At 37.0% G+C, this 27,017-nt stretch overlaps 1 protein-coding gene across 1 annotated transcript in view; it reads right to left on the bottom strand.

The window, feature by feature from the left end:
- CCDC149 (coiled-coil domain containing 149) overlaps nucleotides 1–27,017 on the bottom strand; it is a 150,730-nt gene that overhangs the window by 60,677 nt on the left and 63,036 nt on the right. Inside the window, exons 4-6 of the mRNA XM_074229693.1 lie at nucleotides 13,791–13,898; nucleotides 1,490–1,606; nucleotides 477–649 (exon numbers count right to left, since the gene is read on the bottom strand). Coding sequence (XP_074085794.1) covers nucleotides 477–649; nucleotides 1,490–1,606; nucleotides 13,791–13,898 — 398 coding nt within the window. The remainder of the gene's footprint in view (nucleotides 1–476; nucleotides 650–1,489; nucleotides 1,607–13,790; nucleotides 13,899–27,017) is intronic.

Raw genomic sequence — 27,017 nt, 5'->3', positions numbered from 1 at the left:
TTCCTTATTCCTTCTTCATTGTAATAACAAGTAGCTTTCACTTTCAACCTCCCCACACAGATGGTTGTGGGTTTTTATTTTTCTCTTGCCTTTCTATTTTCTCTACCTCCCCCCACCATCACTCTAATGATAATATAATTAGGGCTGCAAACACATTTCAGACATCAGGTCAACAGTCTGGGGATAGGCAAGTGCTACAATGGATAGAGCTCTGGGCCTGGAGTCAGGAAGCTCTGAGTTCAAATCCAGCCTTAGACACTTAATTAGCTGGCTGATCCTGGGCAAGTCATTTAACTTCTGTCTCTCTCAGTTTCCTTATCTATAAAATGGGGATGATAAATGGGGAGCACGTACCTGCCAGGATTAAAATAACTGTAAAGTGCCTGGACCATAGTAAATGTTATGTAAATGTTAGCCACTGTTATTAGATATTATTATCATTCAGCCAAAGCATCCAAGGGTCCCCAGGTACTTGCCGGTTCTCCATGCAGAGGGCATCCACATCAATGATGCGGTTTTCATGACCACCCAGGATATGATTGAGCTCTTGATTCAGTCTGTCCACTTTATCCTGGTAGGAAGATCGCTCCTCTTTGATGTCCTGTAGCTCATCCACAGAGGCCTGTAGGTCATGTTCCAGGGATTCAATCTGAAAACAAAAGGATAGGCCCATGGAAGGCACTTCACAGGCCAACTTTCCCATCACCAATGCAACAATGCACTGGCATGGCTAACATTTAGGGAGCTCAAGAATTGTGTAACTGGACAAAGGCCTAGACCAATGTGAACCTACTGCTCTGTTCTTGCCTCATTACCATCAAGACAGGAGAGATAGCCTGATCAGAAAGAGGGAAACAACGGCACCCTTGCTAATTAGCATTAGTAAAATGGAGTGAGAAGGAAATCCAAGAGTACTGCCCTTGAAGCTTTGCAAACAAGAAGACTACTCCCACTTTTTTTTTCAACTGCTCCAGATCCAGCAATCTTATTCTTCTCTTCAAAACCAATTAGTCAGGAAGGAAAATGAAGTCTAGGGTCCCATGGCGGTTCCATAACTAGGGCCCTCCGCCCGCTGAGACTTGGTAGAAGGTGCATCGCTCAGCATTTTAGCCCAAACTTGCAAATTTAAGCTGGTTTGTCACATTTTATTTCCTCCCTGAGCAGTCCCGAGAGGGAAAGTTGCCAGTTGTGTTTATAACAATAGTACACGAAGTCTACTGCAAGTAATTAGTGATTGGTAATTCCTATATTAGACAACAGACCTGCTTGAAACTGGAAATGAAAGCCTCTATTGGCATGGCAAGAGGAGAGCATATGGGAGCAAATGAAAAAGTCCAGTCATAATATATAATTTACATTGCCCCCGTTCCCTGTCATATACAACTTAGGGCACAGAGCACATTCTCAGGGTCAGTGGAGCATAATGCTTTTCTTTCCATCTCTGTCAAGAGTAGACATCCCCCACCATCCAATGTCTATTCATGATTACTTGTTCCCGGGCTCTCTCCAGCTGTTGAACCAGGTCTTCTCGTTCATGGGCTGCAAAATAGCGGGCCCCAATTTCTTCATCACCTAGTCTCTGTTTTGCTATTGTCATCCTGAGAAGCTGTGATTTCCATTGAAGGAGAGAGAGAGAAAGAGAGAGAGAGAGAGAGAGAGAGAGAGAGAGAGAGAGAGAGAAATTTAACATATCCAAATTAGATCACCAACAACAAAGCAAAAGCTTTAGAAATTGTGCTTTGAATAATTGAAAGATTAATAATGTGCCCAAACAATGAAATATATTCCCTTCTCATAGAAAGGCTGAGAGAGTACTAGGGCAGAATTCTATGAATATTGTCACTGCATCAGGTAATTCTGATCAACTAATTTTTCTTGGTTACAAGGAAAGATTTGATGGGGAGGGATGGGGGAGAGGAGTTCCTTAATATGTTACTATGATGTAAACAAAAGAAAAATATTTCTTTAAGTTTGATAAGAAGAGAAAAATGAAACATATCTTCCATAATCTGGAAAGGAAAACCAGGGATTGGGCTAGGGAGAAAATAAAATCTTATTCATTAAATAGCATTGTGGTAGAAAGATGAGTTAAAAATCTGTCCTCAGACACTTACAAGCTGTGTGACTCTAGACCAGTCACTTAACCCTGTTTGCCTCAGTTTCCTCATCTGTAAAATAAGTTGGAGAAGGAAATGGCAAACCACTCTAGCATGTTTGCCAAGAAAACCCCAAATAGCATCACAAATGAGTCAGACACAATTAAACAACAACGAGAAGAAAGGACAATGGATTTAGATTCAGATTATCTGGCTAGAAATCTCAACTCTGCTACTGTGACCTTGAACAAGTATCTACCTTTCTTAGTTTCAATTTCCTCATATGTCATGCTTCTGGAACCATCAAAAGTCAAAGAGAGTTGGCAAGGCATTTATGTCCCAAAACACAAATCTCTAACATCATGTTACCTCTTAAGGTAACATGATTTTTCTGCTTAATCAAGTAAGGGTGATTCCTAGAGGACTCAGGGGATGTGGTGAATATGGTCAGAAAATAAAAAAGGTGCAATATCAGCCTTTAAACTTCCCCAACCTGAAAAAAGGTGAAATTAAAGCAGCTTCAATGATTCCAAATAACTGGAGACAGGGGAAATAATTCTCTTCATTTTTATAATTTTAATATTTTCTTTTTTTATTATTCTAATCTTACTTATACTCTCAACAAATAAGCAAATATGGAGTAAAATCCTCAAATAAAACATGAAGATCTGAAATATTTGCATTTTGATTACAAAAAATAACAATAATATAAATTTTTAACCAACTAACAATGCCTCTTCATTTTCATGGAGGCATTTTATTTGCTTCTCTCCATTAGCTGTGTTTTACTGTTTAGTATTGCTGGACTGTGACACCAATGCACAAACAAGTTTGATCCAAACACAGTAAAAGGCAGTGGAGTTTGGGAAACCCAAAACATTGCAATTTGTTTGCTAGGGGTCAAGGCTCTAAACTAAAGCCCGAAGGAAGCTGAGAGCCCGTTGCCTATTCCATGAATCTGTAGCAAATACGCTCAGTGAATTTTAAAAATTCTTTATGTAAAGTCATTGCACTGTTTTATTATAAGCTTGCATGTTTAGGATTTTTAAGCATTCCTTTTTCATTTTTTTCCAAGTCCAACTTCCTGTGCTTGTTTATCATTTGGAATTTTCTCGCTTCCTTGAATTCCCTTGAATTTGCCAAGATGTTGTTGTTGTTGTTGTTGTGTGTGTATGTGTATGTGTGATAGAAGCTAATTTGTTTACTTGAAAAGAAAAAGAAAACCTCTCAAAGGGACTTTATTTTAGGGCCTGCAACTTACTTCCTTTTTAAATGATCTGGTGGGTTATACAGCCACTATTCAACATAGGAACAAGTCTTCCACAAGCCTGAATAGTTAGATAATGTCCCAGCTACTGACTAGATGGTATCCAGCTGAGGTATGAACACACTTCTGACTTAGAAGCATCATCTCTCTTTTTTTAATGCATGTATAATTATTGATGGTTCATTTATTAAATGTTTACTAAATATTTGCATTGAGTATTTAAAAACTGAGAATTCAAATAAAAATAAGCAAGAGAGTTCCTACCCTCAAGGAGCTTTCATGACTCCATTTGGGGTTTTGACAAAGATCATACTGGAGTGGTTTGCCTTTTCCTTTTCCAGCTCATTGTATAGATGAGGAAACTGGAGTAAACAGGTTTAATTGACTTGCCCAGGGTCACACAGCTAGTAAATGTCTGAGTTCAGATTTAACTCAAGAAGTTGAGTCTTTCTAACTCCAGGCTTGTTACTCTATCCACAGCTTACATTCTAATTAAAAAAGGTATTACCTTCAAGGGAAGGTAGAAAGAGAGGGAACAAGTAGAAATGACCAGAACCGGCATGGAGGTCTGGTTCTGGAAAAATCCTAATACCTTAGAGGTAAAGGCCATGTTTTCAGTTGGGGGAGACATGGGATGATGATTGGAATATAGGCAGCTTGCACAGAATGGCCAGGAAGTACAGGTCTGCTTTCCGGTATACAAAAGCTCAGTTATCAGGAGGCTTTGTCTTCAGGATTGATTTGGCAACTTAATACGTTCAACCAGAAAGTTGATTTTTCTAATGTTTGGATTAGTACTAAATAGAGAGTATTAGCCACTCCACCTAATGTTTGCCACTAGCCTATTGCTGCATAACATACCCCTTAGTAAAAGTGTGTTTCTTGCACACATATTTGAAGACACCTAGTTTTGCTGAGGTGGATACTTCATGCCCTTGTAGGTAACAACCTTCTGGAGATGAGTTTCGTTGAACTTAGACAACCTGATTCTCAAATGAGCCCACACTAAAGTCTGTTGCTGAGCCCATACTAAAAACCTACTCAATTTGGTATGTCCTACTGGAGATTGTCCTCCATTGACATCATCTTCAAAACCCCAGAGAGTATCTTCTATCTCAAAATGAGGAATTCACATAAGACTTTAGAGAAAAGAATGGGGAAATATCAACCTTCCACATGAGGAGGATCCCACAGACCTTTGAGAATAATTCATATTTGACCAAGGATCCCCTCAACAACATAGATGACAAATGAGCAGATGACATTTACTTAAAGGCTATAAATGATAAGAAAACCATTACTTGCTGATGTGGTCCTTTCTGCTTCAGGAAAACCTTAATTGTTAGGGAATTTATCCTTATGCCAATCCTGTATTTATATCTTTTCATATTTCAGTCCTAGTTCTGCCCTCTCAGTCCAAACTGAAGAAATCTAACCCCCTCTTTGACAAAGAATCCTGTCATATACCTGAAGAGAGCTATTCTGTCTCCTATAAGCCTTTTCTTTTCCATGGCTAAACACTACAATTCCTTCCAATAAATCTTATCTTGGTGGAGGAGACAGAATGCTGGGTTTCAGTCTGAAAAACTTTGATTCAAATTCCAACTCTTGGTACTTGCTGCCTTTTGACTTTAGACAACCTCTCTGGGCCATCATTTTCTCACTTATAAAATGAAGAGGTTGTAAGAGATGACCTCTAAGGTCCCTTCCAGCTCTAAATAGATGATGCTATTAATCTGTGATCTTGAGATCCTCCTTTGGATGCTCTCCAGCTTATTCTTACATCCAGAACTGAACAGAATATCCTAGGCAGGATCTAACCAGGGCAGAATATAGCAGGATACTTCTATGTCCCTGGGAACTCAGCTTCTTTTAATTTAGCCTACGACTGATTGAGGTACTTTTGGTTTTCAAATAACATTGTTTACTCATATTGAACTTGCAACCCATTAAAAAACAAAAGATGAAATTGTGGTGAGTAAAATGATGTCTAGCCATGTTCATTTGTACTGTATACTTGAAAAGTTTCTTTACATTTATTTCCATTAAATTTCATTTTAGATTTGGTCAAATGTTCTAGTTATCAAAGTATTCAGGGATCCTGACTCTCATCATCTAACATATTAGCTCTCTCTTCTAGTTTCATATCATCTACAAAGTCACCTCTACCTTTATCCAATCATTAATAAAAATATTGAATAGATTAGAGTCAAGGACACAACCCTCGGCAGTTCACTAACAACATCCTTCCAAGTAGACTTCTCTTTCAAGTCATTGGAGCAGTTTCAAAGTGTAATATACAGGTATGAGTGGATAAATGTGTATATGTATATGTTACAAAATGCTAGCTCTTTGCTAGCCTGGTACCTTGCACAATGAAGCATATTGTATTTACATGAGGGAGCGATATCCTTGGAAAAGTGCAGTACTCCCTCTGATTATGTAAAAACTTAAATTGACAGCCTGGACTTTAAATAATAACATGTTACTCTAGTTTCAACTGCATTTGAAATATGCTTCATTGAACACTTAATTTAGATTCAGACACTTATGTTTGCTTAATGCCAATTAATTATTAAACATGTTTATTGAAGTTTGACAGTCATGTAAGGGAACCATCTTTCATATATTTATATGGCTGTTAAGCCTCAATAAATATGTTAACAGTCATTTGATGTTTAATGTGTAGACAATTTCGGCTATTAAAACTCAAGGACCAACTATTTAAAATACTTAAGGGCCAAGTTAGTCATAGCCACATTATTAGTTGGGTCTGAAATTTGACTAACTGTTCAAGGACTGGACAGACTCCAGAAAACAGGTTAGAAAAAAAATCCCATATTGCTAGGGCATGGGTTCTTTCCAGGGCAAGGTACTACCACATTCACATTCTTGACACCCCGCAACTCAACTCCCCTTAGAGAACAAATGAAAAAAAAAAGTTCTTGATGTAGTTACATTTTATTTGAGTAAATGTCCAACTTCATGTGTGTGTGTGTGTGTGTGATTGTATCTTTGTGTGTAAGTTTCAACCTTCCTTTACAAGTCAGGTTAGAGAAAGTAGTTGAATGCCAACTTTTCTCATAATGCCAACCTTACTGGTGTAGTATAAACAATAATATCTACTTTAAGATGTCTAAAAATAGACTTTCTAAAACCCAGAATCTAAAATTCAATTCAACAAACATTTAATGTGTCTCCTATATGCAAGCCACTGTATTATATTGGTGGGAAATAAAAGATTAAGTAACTTAGTGCTTTTAGATAGTTTATAATATAGCAGCAGCTAGGCAGCCCAAGACATACAGACATGATCCAAATTAGTCTGAGACTTCCTAGCAGCTATCTCAAATTATAAATATTTTATTGGTCAGAATCTTCTCCAAAATAACCATTTAGCTAGTGCAAAGGTGAGATCAGAGTAGGCAAGAGATGCAAAACGACAGGAAGAGCGTCTACTTTTGATGACCAAAACAAGTTTCATGAAGAAGGTGGCACTGATGCTAGACCTCAAAGAAGGAAAAGAATTTCAACAGAATGGAGATGAGATAGAGGTATGAGAGAAAATAACTGTCAATACAGAGGCAATATAGGAAATATTCAAATTGCTAACTAGAAGTCTGGTTAGAACAAATGAAGTATCTGAAGGGGAAGAGTGTGCAAAATATTGTCCCAGTTAGAAACCAGTTAGTACATATGTACAGAAAACCAAGATTAATCAAAGTCTGGCTTCACTGTTATCAACTAGTAGAGAAAGACAGCTCCCTATTGGAGGGACCATTAGGTGATCATTAGATGACCACTAGTATAAACAAGGGTGCTCTTCCAAATCTCTCATTTTGCAAATATACCAAAACTTGGTAACAATAAATGTTTCAAATGAATCCTTAGGTATGAAGATGATGATGATGATGGTGGTGGTGGTGGTGGTGGTGGTGATAACCAGCCTTTTATATCACTTTAAAGTTTGAAAAGTGCTCTGCATATGTGATCTCATTTGTCCTCTCAGTAACTTTAAAAGGTAGGACAATTAGTATCGCCATTTTACAAATGAGGAAACTGAGACTTCCAAGAAGCTAAGTTACTCACTCAGAGTCACACAGCTAATAATATGAGGTGAAACTAGAATTCAGGTTATAAGGATGCCAGTATCAGTGTCTCTAAGCTGCTTGGGGCACTTATGATATTACATAACATGATCTGGAGACACGATACTATAATAGGGTATTTTGGTAAGTTGTTGAATACAGGGCAAAGTGTAGTCTCCTAAGGAAAGAGGATACTTGAATTCTAGTGTTGCCTCTGTCACTGACATAGTGGGCAAGACATATGACTTCTTTGAGGCCTCAGTTTACACATCTGTCAATTGACTCCACAGAACCATTTTGGCAATTGAATTAAATAAAAAATGGGAGTATATTTTGGATAAAGTTGAAGTCTTTTATTGAGGTCTTACTACTAAACACAACTATTATTAGACCTACCTTACTTATTTCCCAGGGTAGTTGTGAGGATTTAATGAGATAATGTATGTGAAAGTGCTTGGAAAAAGAGAAATCACCATATAAATGTGAGGAAGTATTATAAATAACCAGATCTCCTCATGCTCCTGTTCCTTGCAGCAACTGTCTGTAGCTTTTACACCTGAAGTGTGTCGAGTCTTGGAAAGCATTTATGAAATGTCCATCTGTGTGGGTTGCTGGGCTATGCAAGTTTCACAGTGCCCTAATGTCCACTCCTCTACTTTCCTTTGTTATTCTCTGGATTCTTGCCACTTTTTAAAAAATGTGAATACTGACAACTGATTTAAAGAAGATTGCCAAAAGCCAATATCCCTGGGTAAAAGAAAATCTAAATTCCTAGACACTCATGATTTTCCTGTTGGAATTATAAACATAAGAAATGTCTACTTAAAATCAATAGGATTTGATTTACATCAATGCCACTTTCACCTTGCATCCCTTAACTTCTTCCCCAAGACCCCTTTTCTCCTCTCTACCCACCCATGCTCCGACCAAATGTACTATTTTGTTTTACTGAATTACATTCAAACAGTAAATGGGATCCCATAAGAATTCTAATTTTTCTATTTCTTTACTTTTAAGTGGGCAATTTGAAGGTTGCTTTATTATTTTCATATTCTGTATTTTCATTTTTTAAACTAAAAGTGTGGACAGTTTTGTTCTGGAAAAAAAATAAACCATAGCTTTATTTCAGTCAATCTTTCAACACAAAATGGGAATTTTAAAAGTGAATCACCAAAGAATACAGAAAGGAGGATGAGGGTGGTACCACAGTATTAGAGTCAATTCACCTCTTTTAGGATGAGCTAAACAAACATATAATCTCTCTTTTCTAAAATTTTTATCTTGTTCACTAATTTTTCTTATACTCTCATTCATGTGCATTTGTCAATAGAAGGTGAAACAAAATTCATTATTTAAAGCAGGTAATTTTGTCACTATGCTTCACTGGAAAGAATACTGACAATGGAACAAGGAGAACAGAGAATCCCAACTGCAGTGCCTATTATCTAAACAACCCTAAACAAGTCACTCAACCTTTTTGGGCCTCATTTTCTTCAGCAGTAGATGAGAAAATTGGGTTAAAAGACTTTGGATGTTCTTTCCAACTTAAATCTATGGTCCTATAATAAAATATTCAAGAATCACAGTATATGGTAAGTGATGTTGAAATTGAGGGGGCATTTTATGCCTAAAATATATCTACTTAGACTGAATTCATCTTGGTCATGATATTATAGAAGACTCAAAGAGATTTAACTAGTCAAGGCTGTTGGAATAGTAAAATATTTCTCAACTAATTCTGCATTGCTGGTGGTTCATAATCACATGTCCCTAGAGGAAAACAAGCCAGATAATGTAGGAAGGGAAAGGGAAAGTAGTCTTTTCATTGCCTATTTTGGCATTTTGTAATTAATTTATATGATACCCTAAAGTGACCTCTATTTTCATCAAAGTGTATCTTTCAGGCTTCATGGAGGCTAGAAAAGCTTAATTTCTTTTACAACTAATAGTGAAACTATTTACAAGGTACTCTCTGAATATAACCTCAGGGCCATTATAAACATTTACAGCTGAGTTCTATTTTAACAAACTATATTTTAATTAGCCATTTGTATTCCCATTGGATCCCTGTTATTGGTTCATGGTTTTTAGTTAATTGGTTTACTTTCTAAGCCAATCAGAGAGCCACACGTCAATAAAGTACCACTCTACTATCACTTTACTGAGCCAACATCTGATAAAATCGGGACACTTAAACACTGTCAGCTGGTGCAATATAAAACTCATTATTAAATGCAAAACACCATGTTTATGCGTTATCACAACAGCTAAATTTAAATTCACAAAAGCTGGCAAAGAAAATCTTGTATGACATTGTCAGAGGCTTAATGCTTACATTTTCTGGCTTTTGCAAACTCAATATTAGATTATTGGTATTCTGCACCAAAATGCCACAATCTTTAAACTAAATTTAGGGGGGGAAAAAAGAAAGAAAAGACACAGGATAAACAACTATGAGTTGTCTCTATCAGTACATTAGTTGCTTCTTCTGGTGTAGCTTATTAAGCACATATTCTATAAGGGACAGATTAAATGCATGCACCATTTCAGGACCCCAAACCCAAAGCAGCCGGGCAGAGGAAAAACCAGTGAAGACAACTGTGTTAAGGGAGATGAAGAAGTGGGTCTATACTTGTCAGTGCCCAGTTCCTTCCTAATTTCACTGCTTCCCTTATGCTAATAAACTAAAAAGGACAATACTGTGCCTTCTAATTTCACTGATACTTTGGGTAACAAATTTAAATCAATAAAATTAAAATAAAACCTTTCAGATCCTTAAGTGGACAACTTATGTAGATTTACTTCTAATCCAAGATGTTCTACTATAGAGGAAAAAAATTGTGTAACCTTATTTGTCAGAAAAGCCCAGAAATGTAATGGTTCTCAAATGAATACCTCTGATTCTCTGTACCTATAACTTCCCTTTTGCTTCTATTCTCCCAGGTCCTGCTTCCTTCTATTTCCCATTCCATTTTTCATTCTAGTAACCAGGAAAATAGAAGAACCAAACTAGCCCTTCTCAGCATATGGGCTTTCTCCCAAATCTTTTCTCCTTCTATACCCCATACCGTTATTCACAATGAAACCTGATGGATTATGAAGTACCAGAAAAGTTACTAGATAGGGGGACCACTCTACACAGTACTCTAATATACCTATACCCATGGGCTCCTCTGGGGTTTCTTTTGAAAGCTGGGACATTTGGCCTTTCACATAATAGCTCTTTCTTTCTGAATAATGCCCTTGGCAATTCACAGACAGGTTTCCCTATGGTGATTTGTGGAAGTTACAATCCACATCTGGCTGAAGAGTCAGACTCTTGTTTTCTCATTAACCTTCGAAGAGCAGAACTTCTAAGGAAGAGATCGTACCTAACTAGGTTTCTGTTTAAATACCTCATGACAAGGAATCGGGATGAGAAGAGGCCCCTGCTCTAGTGCTGAACCCCCAAATTCTTCTTGGAAGTTATTCTGAGCTGATGGTAAATGACATCCAGTCATTGGCAACCCCCTAAGTTCCAAACCCCTATTCTCATGAGAACTGCTTGTAAGTAAGTGAGGTGGGCAACAAATCTTTCAAAAGGCTGTTTGGAGATGTTTTATGACTTATAGGGTTACAAGGCTCTAGCTGAACAAATGGAAAAATTAGTCTACCCTAAAATATCCAAGGCAAGTAATTTTCCATCACCTTATTTTTTAAATGTACTTAACATCTAGAATCTGTGCTTCCCAAAATATAGATAAGGGTCGTCAGTTAAAATGGCAATACTGAGATAAAAATCTGCTGTTTTAACAATCACTCATAAAATAATGTATGAGGTCCTTTGGGTTCTAATCGGAATGGAGAACTATTTCCAATAACACTTTACTTTAGTATCTTTGAGTTTAACTAGCTCAAACCATTCCATGAGTGGGTTCTTTTACCATTTGATCACTCTGGTTCATCATAAGCAAGTCTGTTCAGTCCCAAGAAACATCTCAAGGTCCCCTGATTAATTTCTTCATCTAGTTGGGATGACCAGATCTTTGAAATCATGAAAATCTACATGTCCATGCACTATAAAGAATTGAATGATTTCATCTCCCCCCCCAAAAAAAAAGACTTTTCTATTGTTATTTACCATAAAGGAGATTAGGCAAATTACAGGAAACCAACAAACACTGTTTAAACTGTTTAAACACTTAGGGACTGATACACTGGTTTGTAACCTCAAGGGTCATCCAGTCCTCTATTGCTGCTGTAGCTGGAACACCTATGAATCCTGGATTTCTGAGTTCTTCCCATTACCAAATGATGAATTTGACCTTATATGTGGTATAAAACTGAAGAGTCATAAGGAGTCTGTGACTCTCACGTTACATGGAACTTAAAATAAAAACCAGACCTATCATTTCAGATGCAAATGAGAATCCAAAGAATCCTGGGGTCTAATTGTATTTAGTTTGGGGGTAGAACAGGCACAAATGGGACATGGGGTCTGCTAAAGATTATAACATTGTCACTGTACCTTTTGGCAGGTTAATTGCTTCTCAACCCATGAATATGAGTCATGAAATTCCTACCCTGAGGTAAAAAATTTGATAAATGTAGCCAGCTAGTGAAAGGAAGATCTGAAGGGCAAGTAAATGTGAAAAAAGGTCCTACCTTTTATTACAAATACCTCCCCCTATCTCTGGAAACAAATCTAACATCACCCTAAAATTCCTTAAGTATGCCATGTATATGAGCCCATACCCATACAGACCAGAGCCAAGAAAGAATAAAAAAAAAGCAGAGGGGAGAGGCAGAAAGGGGAAGGATTAAGGGAAAGATGAGGCAGAAAATAATACATATAAAATGTTGACTGAGAAGAAAACTAAAAAAGGAAATAAAATATAAAAGGAATACTGGCAAATGGAGAAAGTTCATGACATTAAAATATTTTCAATTTCTATTTTGTTGGATAATATTTTTGTTTCGTCCTTTACATGCTTTCAAATCTCTGGAAAGCTCTGCTTTGTTATTAAGAATGACTAGCTCTTACTATTAAGCAAATACCTGCATTATCACAGAAATAAATGATTTTTAAAAATGCAACCATCTAACATTACAAGAGCATTATGTTCAGCTTTTAACCCTTATTATATGTGCACATATGTGAATTACAAAAGAGGCTTGTTTTTGATTTTATTTTGCTTAAATATGAATATCTATATTTCCGGGGGGGGGGGTTGATTTTCTGCTTCTCTTTCCCCTGAGTTATAGGATAGTCTTGGTTTTCATTTTATAACTAAGTCACAGTCATCTTTGATAGTGGAGCTGGGGCAAAGACATAGTAAGAGAAAACTGAAAGGGTTAATATGAAAAAATATTTCCCAACAGAATATCCTTTCCCAGATCTAGCCTCTTAACGGAGGTATCCTGACATCTTTAAGAATGCCAATCTATAGCCTGTGACACATTCTTCTCAGGTCATATATGAATACAATTTCCCTGAAATTAAGCCTCTAAGCATTATCTGGTAAAGAATTTGATATGCATAGATGAGATCTCACCTAAAAGCTATCTGAAGAAAATTTTATGAACACAAATACCAAGACTTTACCCTGATACAAAGGGTGCCTATGGTTTGGGTTAGAAATTGAAGCTATCTTGGCAAAGAGGGCTATTGTTTGGGGGGGGGGGGGACAGTCAGACTTCAATAATGCGCGCACACACACACACACACACACACACACACACACACACACAAAACCTTTCTCAATTGTACTTTTGTGCACAGTTTTAGTTAGGACTATGAGTGCACAATTTAGTTGGGAGTTTATGAGTTCATATTTTATAATTAACGTTGCCAACAGGGGAGTTTGATTAATGCCGAGCAGTGGATTTTGAGCAACGCTCCATACAAATTGCCAAATTTAGCAATAAAATAAATTGGTTATGTGAACATAATTAGTAGGATGACTGCTTAAAATTCTAAGCTGAATGTGAATAATTCCGAATCATCTGAGCCACAAATCCATTATTCGTAAGGGGGGGGGGTGGAGGGGGGCCAGAGAGGGAGAGACCAAGTATGGTATTTGTATTTTACTTCACCCTCCACTACAATGCAGGTCTTTTACCACCAAGTTGAATATAATGAAACTTCTGAACTGGGTTGTGACAATGTTTTCAAGCAACATAGAAGGCATTCGGGGGAAAAAAGGGGAATGTAATAAAGATAAGAAATGCTAAACTGTGAATTTTCATTGCAAATGTAAAATCCATAAACAAATTTCCAACAAACACAGCATTATATTTTTCGAATGTGCTGAACATAAAACTCCAGCCCCCAATCACATGAGGATGCTTTTACAGTACCTTATTGTCCCCCTGTATTTCTCCAAGTCTCTGTTGAAGTTCTTTAATTTCTTCTCCCAGATGTTTATTTCGGTCCCGAGAATCACTCAATAGTTGTGCAAGATTAGCCTGGAAGTATCAGGGCATTATGAAACACAAATGGAAATAAAGGAGTGAATAAGCTTGAGGGTTTATTATTTTTATGGAGGTGGGCATTGAAAAAGAGTAGAACCATACAAACATCACTAAAATAAATGCACACAGTAGGACCCTGAGATTTAAAAAAAAAGCCATCAACGCTGCAGATAGAAAAGCAATGTGGAGCTACAGAGATTTTTTTTAACCAATGAATAATATGAAATAAATGAGAAAATTATATTCATTTTATAAAAGAATCTAATGCTATAAGATCTTAAAAGTTGAATGAGAGGGAGTAAATTTAGTAACCATATTTGGACCATCATGTTTGGAAGCCCTTCCAATCTAATGTTGCCTTAGATATTATTTATTATTATTGAAAATAATAGATAGTTCCATGCATTTTGATGCATTTTTTTTCATTACCGCAGCTCATGCATGAAATTTTTAGCACAATTCCAGTGATGAAGGTTGGAACTACAAGTACAATAGAACGATGGACCTTCCAGAAGCTACCATGCCTGCCAGGGCTGTTATCAGCTCATTCATTCTGTTGTTGGTCTCCTTGCCTCCTGTTTTCTTCATTCTTACTCCCTTTTTACCCTGTTGCTAGAATAATCTTTCTCAAATACTGCCTTCATTATACCACTCCTGCCTCAAGATCCTACAATGGCTCCCCATTGTTAGCAGATCAGATCTAAATGGTTCAGGCTAGCATTCAAGGCCCCAGGAATCTGTACTTGTCCCTGTGTTGTTGAATGCTTTTAGCACTGATTTGGATAATGGCTATTTCTACCAAAATAACTGGATCATTACTCCTACTCTTTCTCAAGGCTAGATGTTCTTTTCATAATACTGCCACATGTTTATAGTTTGATAGTTCCCCTAGGATTACTAGATAATGGGACCTTATAGGTCCAGGAGTACTTTATTTGGGGGTCCACAGACCCATGTGACTAGACCTATGAATAGATTTCAGGGAGTCTATGAACTTGGATGAGAAATAAATACATCTTTATCTTCACTAATCTCTAACTGAAATTAAGCATTTTGTTCAATTATTTAAAACTATTATTCAGAAATCTCTCTCTCATACATACACACACACACAACACACACACAAACACACACCCATTCCTCACCCCACCCTATACAAACACAGTTAAAAATCTCTGATCTAATCTAACTGCCTCATTTTACAAATAAGAAACTTAAAAACCTAGAGGTTAGAATGACTTGTCCATGGACTCAATGTTAGTGAATGGTGGAACCTGGCAGTAAACCCAAGCTTTCCCATCTCAATCTAGGGCCCTTTCCAGGATATATTCCTTTTATTGTATTTACTCATTCTGCCAGTCCTGATTAGAATTTCCGCCTCCTCTCCTCCAACCAATACTGGATACTCACTCACTTCAAGACTCAACTCAAGGTTCTCTTCTGAGAAACCTCTTATTGCTGAATGCACTATGTAATTTTTTTCCTTTTTTTTTTTGCAAGGCAAATGGGGTTAAGTGGCTTGCCCAAGGCCACGCAGCTAGGTAATTATTAAGTGTCTGAGACCGGATTTGAACCCAGGTACTCCTGACTCCAAGGCTGGTGCTTTATCCACTACACCACCTAGCCCCCCCTTCACTATGTAATTTTTGCATTTTAGTAACTGTAACTTGTCTCTGTTCCTTAATCATTTCTTGTGTCTCTTAGCTCCCCCTGGGAAGACTCTCAGTTCCTTGAGAATAGAAACCAAAGCACCCTTCCTTAGCAACCCTTTACAATATCCAGTCCTGTGCTGGGGTACACTGTGAAAGTTGAGTGAATGAAGGGATGAGAAGGTAGACCAGAGTACCTAAAACTGAACCAGTCAGCCCAGGTTCCACTCTTAAGCTCTATTTCAAAAGCTTTTACCTGACAAATACTCATGCCAGACACTAAGAATACCACCCTTCTGAAGAGAGAACAAAGGCAAGAGGCCAAGATTGAAAGTAATGGTCACAGGTCTCAGGAGGGACCTGGAATAGTAAGTGCCGACATTTAAAGTCTGAATACAGAGGGATAATAATGCCTGTGTCCTACCTATTTGTGAAGATTACTTGCTCAATGAACAGAGCACTATTGAGTTCTTTGGAATACAAAGTATTTTTAAAGGGCAGACAGAAATTGCCATCCACTTTTTATGTATAATATTTTCAATTAACTATTATTAAATAGGATCTCATTCTTCAGTCCCATTTTAGCAGAGGGTTATGATACTAATAACTAGACTCAAATCATTTTGGTGAGTCTCATGAGGGAAAGAAAAAAATGGTGGGGGCATGAGGTGGATTAACCCTCATTTTGCAGGTGGAAAAATAAGGAATAAAAGAGACAAGGTGACCAATCGACTACTTCAAAAGTTGATTCAAATGCTATGCACTTTGACTGAAAGACAATTGAGCTAATTATTCTGAACCCAAATTTGACAGTGACTATTAAACTAGGTACTTTCAAGACTTCTACAATCCATTTAGAATAAGGCTTAATGAGGCCTTTGAGGCCTGATCATCTCTTTCCATGATTCTCTCTCTTTCTTGTTGATCAAACTTAAAAGGAGAAAAAAAAAAAACAAAGCTACAATAATAGCCTCTAATCTTACATACCTCTTCCCTTTACCTGGACTCCCAATGACCTTGACTCAGCATTCAGGTTCCTCATCAAATGTCTCTAGTTGGTGCTCCTGTCTCTAACTTCTCCTTTTTTTCAATCCATACTTTATGAAGCTGTCAAAATCATCTTTCTAAAGTGGTTTTGAACATATCTCTCTACTCAAAAATCTCCAATGGCTGACCATTGTTTTTAATGATAAAATTTAGTCTTCGACAATTAAGTTTCTAACTTCTCTTTCCTTATTTCATCCTTCCCCTATTTTTGGACTTTATGCTCTGGTTAATCTAGTCTACTCATTTTCCCTGCTTTATTTGCATAAGCTACCCTTATGTCTGGTATGCCTTTTTCCTCATCTATACCTGTTGCCAATCTTCTCTTCTTTTAAAGGCCCAGTTAGGTATCACTTCCTCCACGCCTCAATTTAGAAGTAATTTCTTCCTTATGAAATTTGCTTAGAGCACTCTATCTTTTTTGACTGCCCCATTCTCAATCTTGTGTTCTACTGATTTATTTACATGTAGAAATCTCCCTCTCCCTATTAAAATGCAAGCTCCTTGAGGACAAGGTCATTGTTATGTTTCTTTAGCACCAGTTATGTTTTGCACACAGAAATTTTGTTGAAAGTGATATCTGTTGAAGAATAAATGGTGGATGACCATGCCCTGATTAGACATTTGTATGACTACCTGGGGAAAATAAACATTTAATGATGCAATGTACCATTCATTAATAAAGGCTTGAATCACTCAGATTCCTTCACTTTGTTCTATTCTACTACTCATTAGCAGCATCTTGTCACCCCTTTGCTAATCTGCTCACCCAAAACTCAATGGAAGTGCTCTTAAAAGAATCAAAAAATAGAGAAGGTATCTGAAATGAGGTTAGGGATTACTTATCTAGGGTTTTATTTTAGCCTCATTCCTCCTCTCCCTCCCAGCCCTCAGCCCCCTTGAGCACAATTATCAAGAGTCCAGTGTATATGCCTTTTCCCCCAAAGAACTCCCAAACATTTTCTTGACATTATCTCACTGATCCTCATACTATTCCTGTGAGGCAAAGAAGCAGCAAGTATAATCCCTACTTAACAGATGGAGAAACAGGCAAAGAGATGAAGTGATTTACCCAGAGGTGAGACTGGGAACAGAGGCACAATCTGTGACGGCTGGGCTCATGCCTGGGCTCACGCCTGGGCTAGGAATATGCTGCAGCAGCCCCTGAGCGAAAGGGATTTGCCACCTGCAACAAAGCCTAGAGAATCTCATCATCACCATCTTGAGGAGATGCTGCAAAATTCACCTTCTTTGCCAGAGTCTTCCCCTAAATCCTAGAACGAAAGGCATGTTTCCATGCCTCTCGACACTTTCATGTTAGATCTTCCCAGCCTTTTCCCTTCTCATCTGGGGTGGCCAGAGCATTGAGGAGACAGAGAAGAATCTATCATTTTCCCCTTCCAAGGTAATTGCAAATAACTTAATTAGATTGTCTGGGTATTTAGATGCAACTGTGATAGAGAGACACCATATATAAATGCATCAGGAGATGACTTCAGTGATATAGGAAACACAAGTCAAAATTCATAGAGAGGTAGAGACCCAGTAATGTAATTGTGGACTGTTGTCCTGCTCTGCCTGTTGAAAAGAAATCCATTAAAATAAAGTCAGAGGACTTCACATAAACTACAAAAACAATGGTCAATTAAAATCACACAGCAATCTGTTCAAAAAGTTCACTATTACATCTATCTCAGTTCTAAAAAAGGACTCCAAAGAGTGAGTGGGAATGGGAGGAAGAATTTTCAAGCAGATAAATTTATGATTTTCTAGAAGGGTGAAGCAGTAACTGGAAGAAGCACAAGATTTAGAGATGGAGAATCTGGGTTTAAATTTCTGCTCTGCCACTTCTTCCTTCCTTCCTGGGCAAGTCTCTCTCTGAGCCTCAGTATTCTCATCCAGAAGCCGAAGTGATTGTCTGAGGTGACCTTTAAGGTCCCTTTCAGATCTAAGTAACATCCTGTGAGTCTACTAACAATGGACAAGGTCGGTTGTCTGTCAAAGTAAAGTCCGCTCCTTTCCACTCCTTCTGCCTCCTTGACTCTAAAGCAACAACTAGAAACTGGAAAATAAGTATTCTGATGTGGTGTTTAATTCCTTGACATACACCTCAGGGGGAAAAAAAGTAGCACACTTCAAAGTGCTCAAAATAGAGGAGAAAAGTTCACACAATTCTTTTGACCAAAAATAACAACCATGACTCACACACATCCACTATAATAATCTATCACGCTCACACGCAGGGCCTGCTTATAATTTATCAGCTATGCAGAGCACTTTGTCTCCGTGTTATTGAGAAGGTCTCTGTGACCATCAGTCCAAAATAGCAGCGTTCTGTAAAAGAAATGTCAGGAAATAACGGGCAGACTGGCTACCGCTGGGAAGGATTTCATGGGGAAAGGAGACAAAACCAAAAGATTAATTCCTCCAAATCTCTGGGGGGAGTGGGTAGCATAAACATCATATCAAGAAAAGATTTTTTTAAGCCTATCTAAAATATTCAGATCCAAGGTCGACATTAAGATTTGACATTTTAGCCCTGATAGAAGTGGAATATTGACAGACGAAAAGAAAAAAGTAAACATTCATAATAAGAGGGTTTTTTTATTTATAACTAGAGTCAGACGGGGGAAAATAATAATGATAATAATCATAATTAACACTTATTTAAGTGCTTTACAACTATCATTTCTTTTGATTTTCCCAACAACCCTGGGAGATAGGTGCTATAATTATCTGAATTTTATAGATGAGGAAACTGAGTAAAACAAGGTTAAGTGACTTGCCTAGGGTCACATAGCTAGGATGTATCTGAGGCCAAATTTGAACTCTGTTCTTCCTAACTCTGAGCCTGTAGCTGTGCCATGAAAAAAGTCTTGATAAAAACATGGCATGGGAACCCTCACTGTGTGTGTGTGTGTGTGTGTGTGTGTGTATGTGTGTGTGTGTGAAAGAATCTTATGATATGTTAAAAAGAGCACTGGAACTGCAGCCAGAAAAAGAGTTTAGATTCTAACACTACTAGTTATAAGATCACCGATAAATCACACAACCTCTCTTAACCTCAGTTTCCTTATCAGTGAAATGGGCAAAATAATTTTGTAGTCCTTGCTTCTTAGGGTTATTGATAAAGATCAAATGAGACTTTACATATATTCACAGATATAATATATATCTATAAAAATCTTAAATCTGTGTAATATATATTAAAAACTTAAAATCTGAATGTGTATCTATAAAATTCTGTATAATATATCTTAAAATCTATGTTTATCTGTAAAATTATGTATATCTTAAAATCTATATAATATATATCTGTAAAAATCTTTAAATCTGTATTATATATATACATACATATAAATATCTATGAAATCTTAAAATACTACATAAATACCATCTATTATTATGATCTTCCCCCACAAGGAAGGTCTGATTAGACCCTACAAACATTGCAAGATCTCCCTCTCCCAAACCAGTCCACCAGAGTGTAAACTGTTTTGCTTATGGGAATTTTCTCTATCCAAGGACCAGATCTGGGAGTGCTGGCAGTGGTTGTGCAGGTATAATGGAGGCACAGAAAGAGCAATTCTGATCATGGCCAAGTTCTCCCAGAAGCTGTCAATAAGAAGGCTAATGAGTGTCAGTCACATTGGGTGGTAGATGTCCTCCTACCTCTGAGTTAACATCTTGGAAAGTTTCACTGGATCTATGCTTCAGATCTATGCTGTTTCTTAACATCCTGTTACAGACTCTGTGAAATTAATTTTAAAACAATTTTCATGAAACAACAATCAAAAAGCAAAAACCCTCAATCAAATTAAACTTTCCTCACTGAACACTTTCTAAACACTTTAGTAGGAGTTTTACAAATGATACACTATGCAGAATGATAACAATCATCGTTCTGTTTTTAAGCTATCCAGATATCAATATCTCTTCATTATAGGTAGGTTTCTGGATACCCATCATGAGAACCAGCCTTCCTCCTCAAATTTCAATTTGGAAAAAATATATTACAAAATAATGTTTTTTTTCTCCCTGATATAAAAAATGAAAATACATTTTGTGTATATTTATATGAAAGTAGGGAAGGAGAGATTGGTGAGAAGGAGCATGTAAAGCTGAAAAGAGCCAGAACTAGGGTAAGGTGTTCAGAGTTTTGTCCTAGGTGCTGAAATTTAGAGGGGGCTGGCAGCAACCCAAACTACTTCAGCAGGTATCTTAGTAGCTAGTTGGCATGCATAATAAATTAAAATAAGTTATTTCTCTTCTATGCTCCTGTTCTGATCTAGAAGTAAGAACGATAAAAGGAAATCTTACAAGTTTAGTGAAACTTATGTGGGCAACTAAGTCATTAAACAACTGTCAGTTGATAATGATTTCCAGTCTCCATTGACCTGAGCAGAATTCAAAGCAATGATCAGGAAGTGAAAGGCTCAGCATTTCAGGAACAATCCCTCAAGCCTTCTAGAATCCTTACACATTATTACATTTTTACATTATTTCAGAAATCTAGCCATGGGAAAAAGTGATCTTGCTTCTCATAGTTGTAAAAGAAAATGATGTCTCCCAACATAGCCCACGTAGCCAACTCCTCAATTTGAGGGAAGGTAAATAAGGTCAGGACTCATAGGGGAAAGAAAGACAAACTCAACCAAGCTATCTCACTCCTGAAGAAGAGGTAATCAAGGTAGAAAACCCATTAACAATTATAAAAGTCAAATGTGGAAAACAGTACTAAACTGCATGTTTATAAAAAATTTTTGTTCTCAGCTCTTTAAATCCACATCTTTAATCAAGAAAAGAGCTAGATTAAGTTAGAATGGTTGGGGAGAGGGGATGTTTGATGAAATATCAAGTTCACTTGATGGAGAGGTGTGATTGATAGCAGATTTAATTGCAATTTCTCCTCCACTGCTTTTGTGTATGGAAGTAGCAGTGCCTGTGCTAATAGCAATCTAGAAAAACTTGCTTTGCTTAGCAAAGACCCCCTATTCACAGTAACTGCCAACAGATGACCTCTGCTACTGGAGCAGGCTCATTCCTTTATTTTTAACATTGAAACTTATTTATTGTTGCATGTGTAACAGAAGCCTACCCTACCATCATATAGATGTAGGAATGCAAATTAATGGGTGGGGGGATTTGCTCCATTTAAATGGTGGCTTTACAAGATGATAACTGAGGAATCTTTTTGCAAAGGTAACTGCTTTGCCACATAGTGACTTTTATTTTTATATAAGGAAAGACAAATTATAATGGAGTGGGAAAAATGGATTTGGAGCCCAAAGACCTGATTCAGATCCTGAGTCTAAACACAACTTGTATGACCGTGAGCAAATCACTTCATTTCCTTAGGACTCAGTTCCTTCATCTATAAAATGAAGGAAATAGACTACATAATTCATTAATACCAAGGTGGTATAGTAGTGGAAAGAATGCAGGAATTGGAGTTGGGAAAATTTAGTTCTAAACCCTGTCACTGACACTTACCAGCTAAGTGGCTGGATGAGTTGTTTTTCCCCTTCTCTAAGACTCAGTTTCCTTATTTGTAAATGGGTTTAAGAATACTTGCAGGACCTGCTTTATAATGCACTTGTGACCATCAAAGAAGTCATCACATATGAAGCATCTTTTGAATTTTAAAAAGGCATACCAAGGCTTTTGTGGCTATTGTTATTAATAACATTACTGTCATCACTCTGAGGACCTTTTCAGTTCTAAATCTATGTTGGGCACAGAAATTGTACCTATTCTTGGCCTTGGAACTGGACAATTCCTTCAAGGCCAGTCAAGAGCAAACCTGTGACATAGGACTGAAGCTTATTTCCTCAAGTTTACCAACTCCCCTCCCATTCCCCTTCAAAATTTCATATCCTGCACTCAATTCCAAAGAAATAGGATAGTTCCCTGAATGCAGGGAACTTATCCCCTGATAAGGCTAAATAAAGTGTTACTCCTCTCAGGGGTAGTTATGCTTGATGTGGAACCAAGAAGCCAAATACTTCTAGAATCAAAACGATGAAAAGACAGCCAATATCATTAACATCATTTATATAGTATTTCATGGCTTGTAAAATATTTCTCCTTATGACATTCTTGTGAAGAAGGTAATATAAGTATGATTACCCCCATTTTACAGATGAGTAAACTGAGGTTCAGTCAGATAAAGTGACCAGATCAGGATCACAACTCTTGACCAGTTCTCTTAACCCTAGACTACTATCTATTCCATTAAAGAAGTTATGTTAAAATCACATCTTTTGTTTTTTTTTATTTTGACCCTGAGTATTCTGCTTTGCACTTGATATAAATGTCTGTCCTTTACTGTTGTCTTGTACTACATACATTAATTCATTATCTCCCTTGCAATAAACTACAAATTATATAAGGGCAGAAACAGTGTCTTTTGTTTATAGGGATATTTAACTATCTTGTCCAGTCTAAAACTAAACAAGAAATTTTCTCTGTAACATCCAAGATAACCAGTCATCCAGCCCCTACTTGGAGACTGCAAGAAATAGGTAACTCACCACTTCCTCGGGAAATACAAAAGAAATGAAAGGAAAGAAAAGGAAGGAAGGGGAGGGAAGATGAGGGAAGAAAGGAAAAGAGAAAGAACCGAGGGGAAGAAAAAATGAAGGGATGGAAAAGAAAAGGAAAGAAAAAAGAAAGGAAAAGAAAAGGGAAGGGAATGAAAATAGAAGGGAAGAAAAAGAGAAGGGAAGGAAAAGGGAAGGTGAGGGAAGAAGTAACAAAAGGAATATCCCAAAGAAGGGCAAGAAGAAATCATCTAGTATTTGACCAAACTATTCTTAACTGCTCCAGATAGCAGGACCCTGAGATGTCTGCCCCACATTTCCTCAAGGTTAAGTTAAACTCTGGTGTGATTCAAATTATTTACATTTTCAGATGCCCCTGTTCCTGGGGTCTCTTCAGGACAAAATGCTCAGATGTGATATTGATTCAAGGTACCAGAAAAAGGAACATCTTAAAGCAATTAGTTGCTGCAGAGTTATTTTTGGTTTTTAGCATCAAATTAGTACTCATAAACAAAGCCACTATTATTCTGAACCAGACACAGAAATGAAATCAAAAATGAAGTCTTTTCATGGTGTAGGAGAAAATCACTAGACTTGAAATCAAGTCTTAATTTTGATACTTGCTAACTGTGTGATCATGGGCAAGCCCCTTAACTTCCCTGAAAAATGAGTTTCCACATGTGTAAAGGAGAAATAAAATTATCATGCTACTTGCCTCACAGAATTGTTTTTTCAGGAAAACTATACATATCAAAGATCTATAGGGGTGGCTACGTAGCACAGTGGATAAAGCACTGGCCTTGGAGTCAGGAGTACCTGGGTTCAAATCTGGTCTCAGACACTTAATAATTACCTAGCTGTGTGGCCTTGGGCAAGCCACTTAACCCCATTTGCCTTGCAAAAAAAGAGCTATAGAATTTAAGAGGGCACCTAGGTGGCACAGTGGATAGAGCAGGCAATTGGGTGGCACAGAGGATAGAGCACTGGCCTTGGAGTGAGGAGGACAGGAGATTAAATACAGCCTCAAGACACTTCCTAACTGTATGACCTTGGGCAAGTCCTTAACCCCGATTGCCTTGCATCCAGGGCCATCTCCAGTTGCTCTGATTCATATCTAGCCAGTGGACCTGGATGGCTCCAGAGGAATAAATGAGGCTGGGGACTTAACACAGTATCCCCTCACTCAAATCTAATTCATGTGTTTGTCATCACCTCCCTCATGTTGTGGCCTTCTTCAAAAACAAAGGAGAAATCATCATTATCATTGAAAAGTGGGTTGGCATTATTCCTGAGAGAAAAGGTCTCCCCTTCCATCTTTTCTTGTTTTTTTTTTTTTAAGATCTAGTTTCAAGTTGCATGGCAACATATGGAATTGGAAACATGCCTTGTATTTCCCCTTCTTCTGACTCTTTTTTTTTTCAGGTTGTTCCCCAGTCCCAAAACGACCTTCCTTCCTATGATTATCGGTTGAACTCCTACTTGGGAGGAGCAAAATCCTAAAGTCCTCACCTTCCAAAAAGCTAAGATAGTTTTTTTCCCTTAAAAGGTATTAAAACAGTATTTGAGACTTAATTGACTCAAGATCCAAAGGTTTGAACTCTTAATAGAGTTTCCTGTCATCCTATGTATACATACTCACACACATAGACACATACACACACACACAAGCCCAAAGTATGAGAGGCCATTTCTTCTCTCAGGTTTCTGGCCACCTGATCATTAAGCAGCACAATCAGGAGGGCTGCACTCAAGTAACCTAATACTGTATCCTTATATTACAGGGGATCTTTTTAAACATAGCTTAAGGATGAATATCCTTTTCTTGTTGTAAATATCTTTTCCCTATTATAGCTAAGTAGATCTCCTTTTATCAACTGTTGAATGTTCTAAGAAAGTCTCATTTTTGTACCAACCTGCCTTGAATGTAAATTATCTCACCTATCTATTGACCCTTTATTTTTGAAATCCAATTTTGTTTCTTACATTAATAAAAATGTAACTTCTCTCCTTTTTAACTCTACTCCCACTCACTGGACAAACAACAACAAAATCATTGTAGCAAATATTGATAATAAAACAAAGCAAATTCTAGCATTAGTAATGTCCAAAAATGCACCTGCGGTCTATTGCCTCTCTGTCATTACTAGTCCACAAGAATCATTGTTGGTCATTGTGCTGATCATAGATCTTAAGACTTTCAAAGTTGTACAAATAAAAGGGTCATTATTGTAAAAAATGTTCTCTTGGTTCTACTTACTTTTCTCTGCATCAGTTCATACAAATTTCCCCAGGGTTCACTAAAATCATTTTGTATCATCTTATGACACAATAATATTCTATTGCATTCATATTCCATAGTTTTGCTCAGTCATTTCCTAATTCATGAACACTCCTCCCCAGTTTCCAGTTCTGTGTCACCAAAAAGAGCTTCTATAAATATTTTTGTACATAAGGACCTACTAGTCTTTTCTTGTTAAAAAAAATTCTTTAAAGTATTAGTCTAAGCAAATGATCATGGAACCAAAGTGGAGGCACATTTTAGAGACTTATCCTTTAAAGCTCAGCTCATATTACCTCCTTCAGAAAGTCTGGTAATGAATTTTCCCTTCAAACCTTGAATAGAAATTTGTTCTAAAACTCTTGAATGCATTTTTTTATGTAGTCCATGATTATTACTTCTGGGATCTTATTTTTATAATAGAATATAAATTCCTTGGAGGCAAGGATCATGTTTAATCTAAACTTTGTATTTTCCCTAGTCCTAACTTGGTATAATACTTTACATATATATATATATATATATATATATATATATATATATATATATATGTATACACACACACACACACACACACATATATATATATATATAACACAATAATTGCTGCTATGTTTGAAGCATCTTAAGTAGACTGATTAGACTTGGTCCTTTCATCTAGAAAAGGAAAGAACATATTCAGAATTAGAGCAAATAAAGAATATCTTTGAATGTAGTCCCTGACCTACTCATAATTGGCAAATTCAAAGTTTCATGGTACTTAATAAAACTTGAGAATTACCCTAGACTGATTCAATTGCAAGAGGCTCCACCTCCCTTTATGTCTCAATTTGGTATAAACCATATAATCCCTAATACATGTGGGCCAATCAGAACTAGTCTATGATCTGAAGAGTACCAAATACTTGTGGTGAATTTTCTCAAAGCATACTAAGGTAGGGACCCAGGAGAATAATGTGATGGGGCACACATCTTATGTTCTTTGTGTATGAATAAGCACTCAAACTGATGTCAGATTGTTTTTTTACATTAATAAAAATGTATCTTCTCTCCTTTCTACTCTATTCCTGCCCATAAACAAACAACAACAAAATCATTGTGCCAAATATTAATAATAAAACAAAGAAAATTCTAGCATTGACAATGTCCAAAAATGCACCTGCAGTCTATTGCCTCTCTGTCATTTACTAGTCCTCCAGAATCATTGTTGGTCATTGTGTTGATCATAGATTTCATATGTAATAATCCATCAATGAAAGCTCATCTATTGCAACACTTGTCCATCAATTTGCTACAAACAATCCAATCAATATGCCAAGGGTCTTCTTTATTTTCTCCTGAAATTGGAAGAGTACCAGTGGAATAGTCATTGGTTAGCTTTCCTTTGTTCTGACTACATGTCCAATTGGTTTGCATACCATTAATCCTTATAGTTACATTAACTCAGAGTAAGGTGTTATATCTGTTCCTTGAAATCCCAGACCTGAGTAGAATAGTAGTTTAGCTAAAAAACAAAAAAAGAATACTCTTCCATGACTTGGCTGCTGTAATCTAAAAAATGCAGTCTGTGAGAGATCTGAAAGGATTGTATAGTTTCTTC

The sequence above is a fragment of the Macrotis lagotis genome, chromosome 3, assembly GCF_037893015.1.
Source record: "Macrotis lagotis isolate mMagLag1 chromosome 3, bilby.v1.9.chrom.fasta, whole genome shotgun sequence".
Lineage (NCBI taxonomy): Eukaryota > Metazoa > Chordata > Mammalia > Peramelemorphia > Peramelidae > Macrotis > Macrotis lagotis.
The sequence above is the reverse complement of the archived record's forward strand: the minus strand, read 5'-3'. Positions and strand labels throughout refer to the sequence as shown.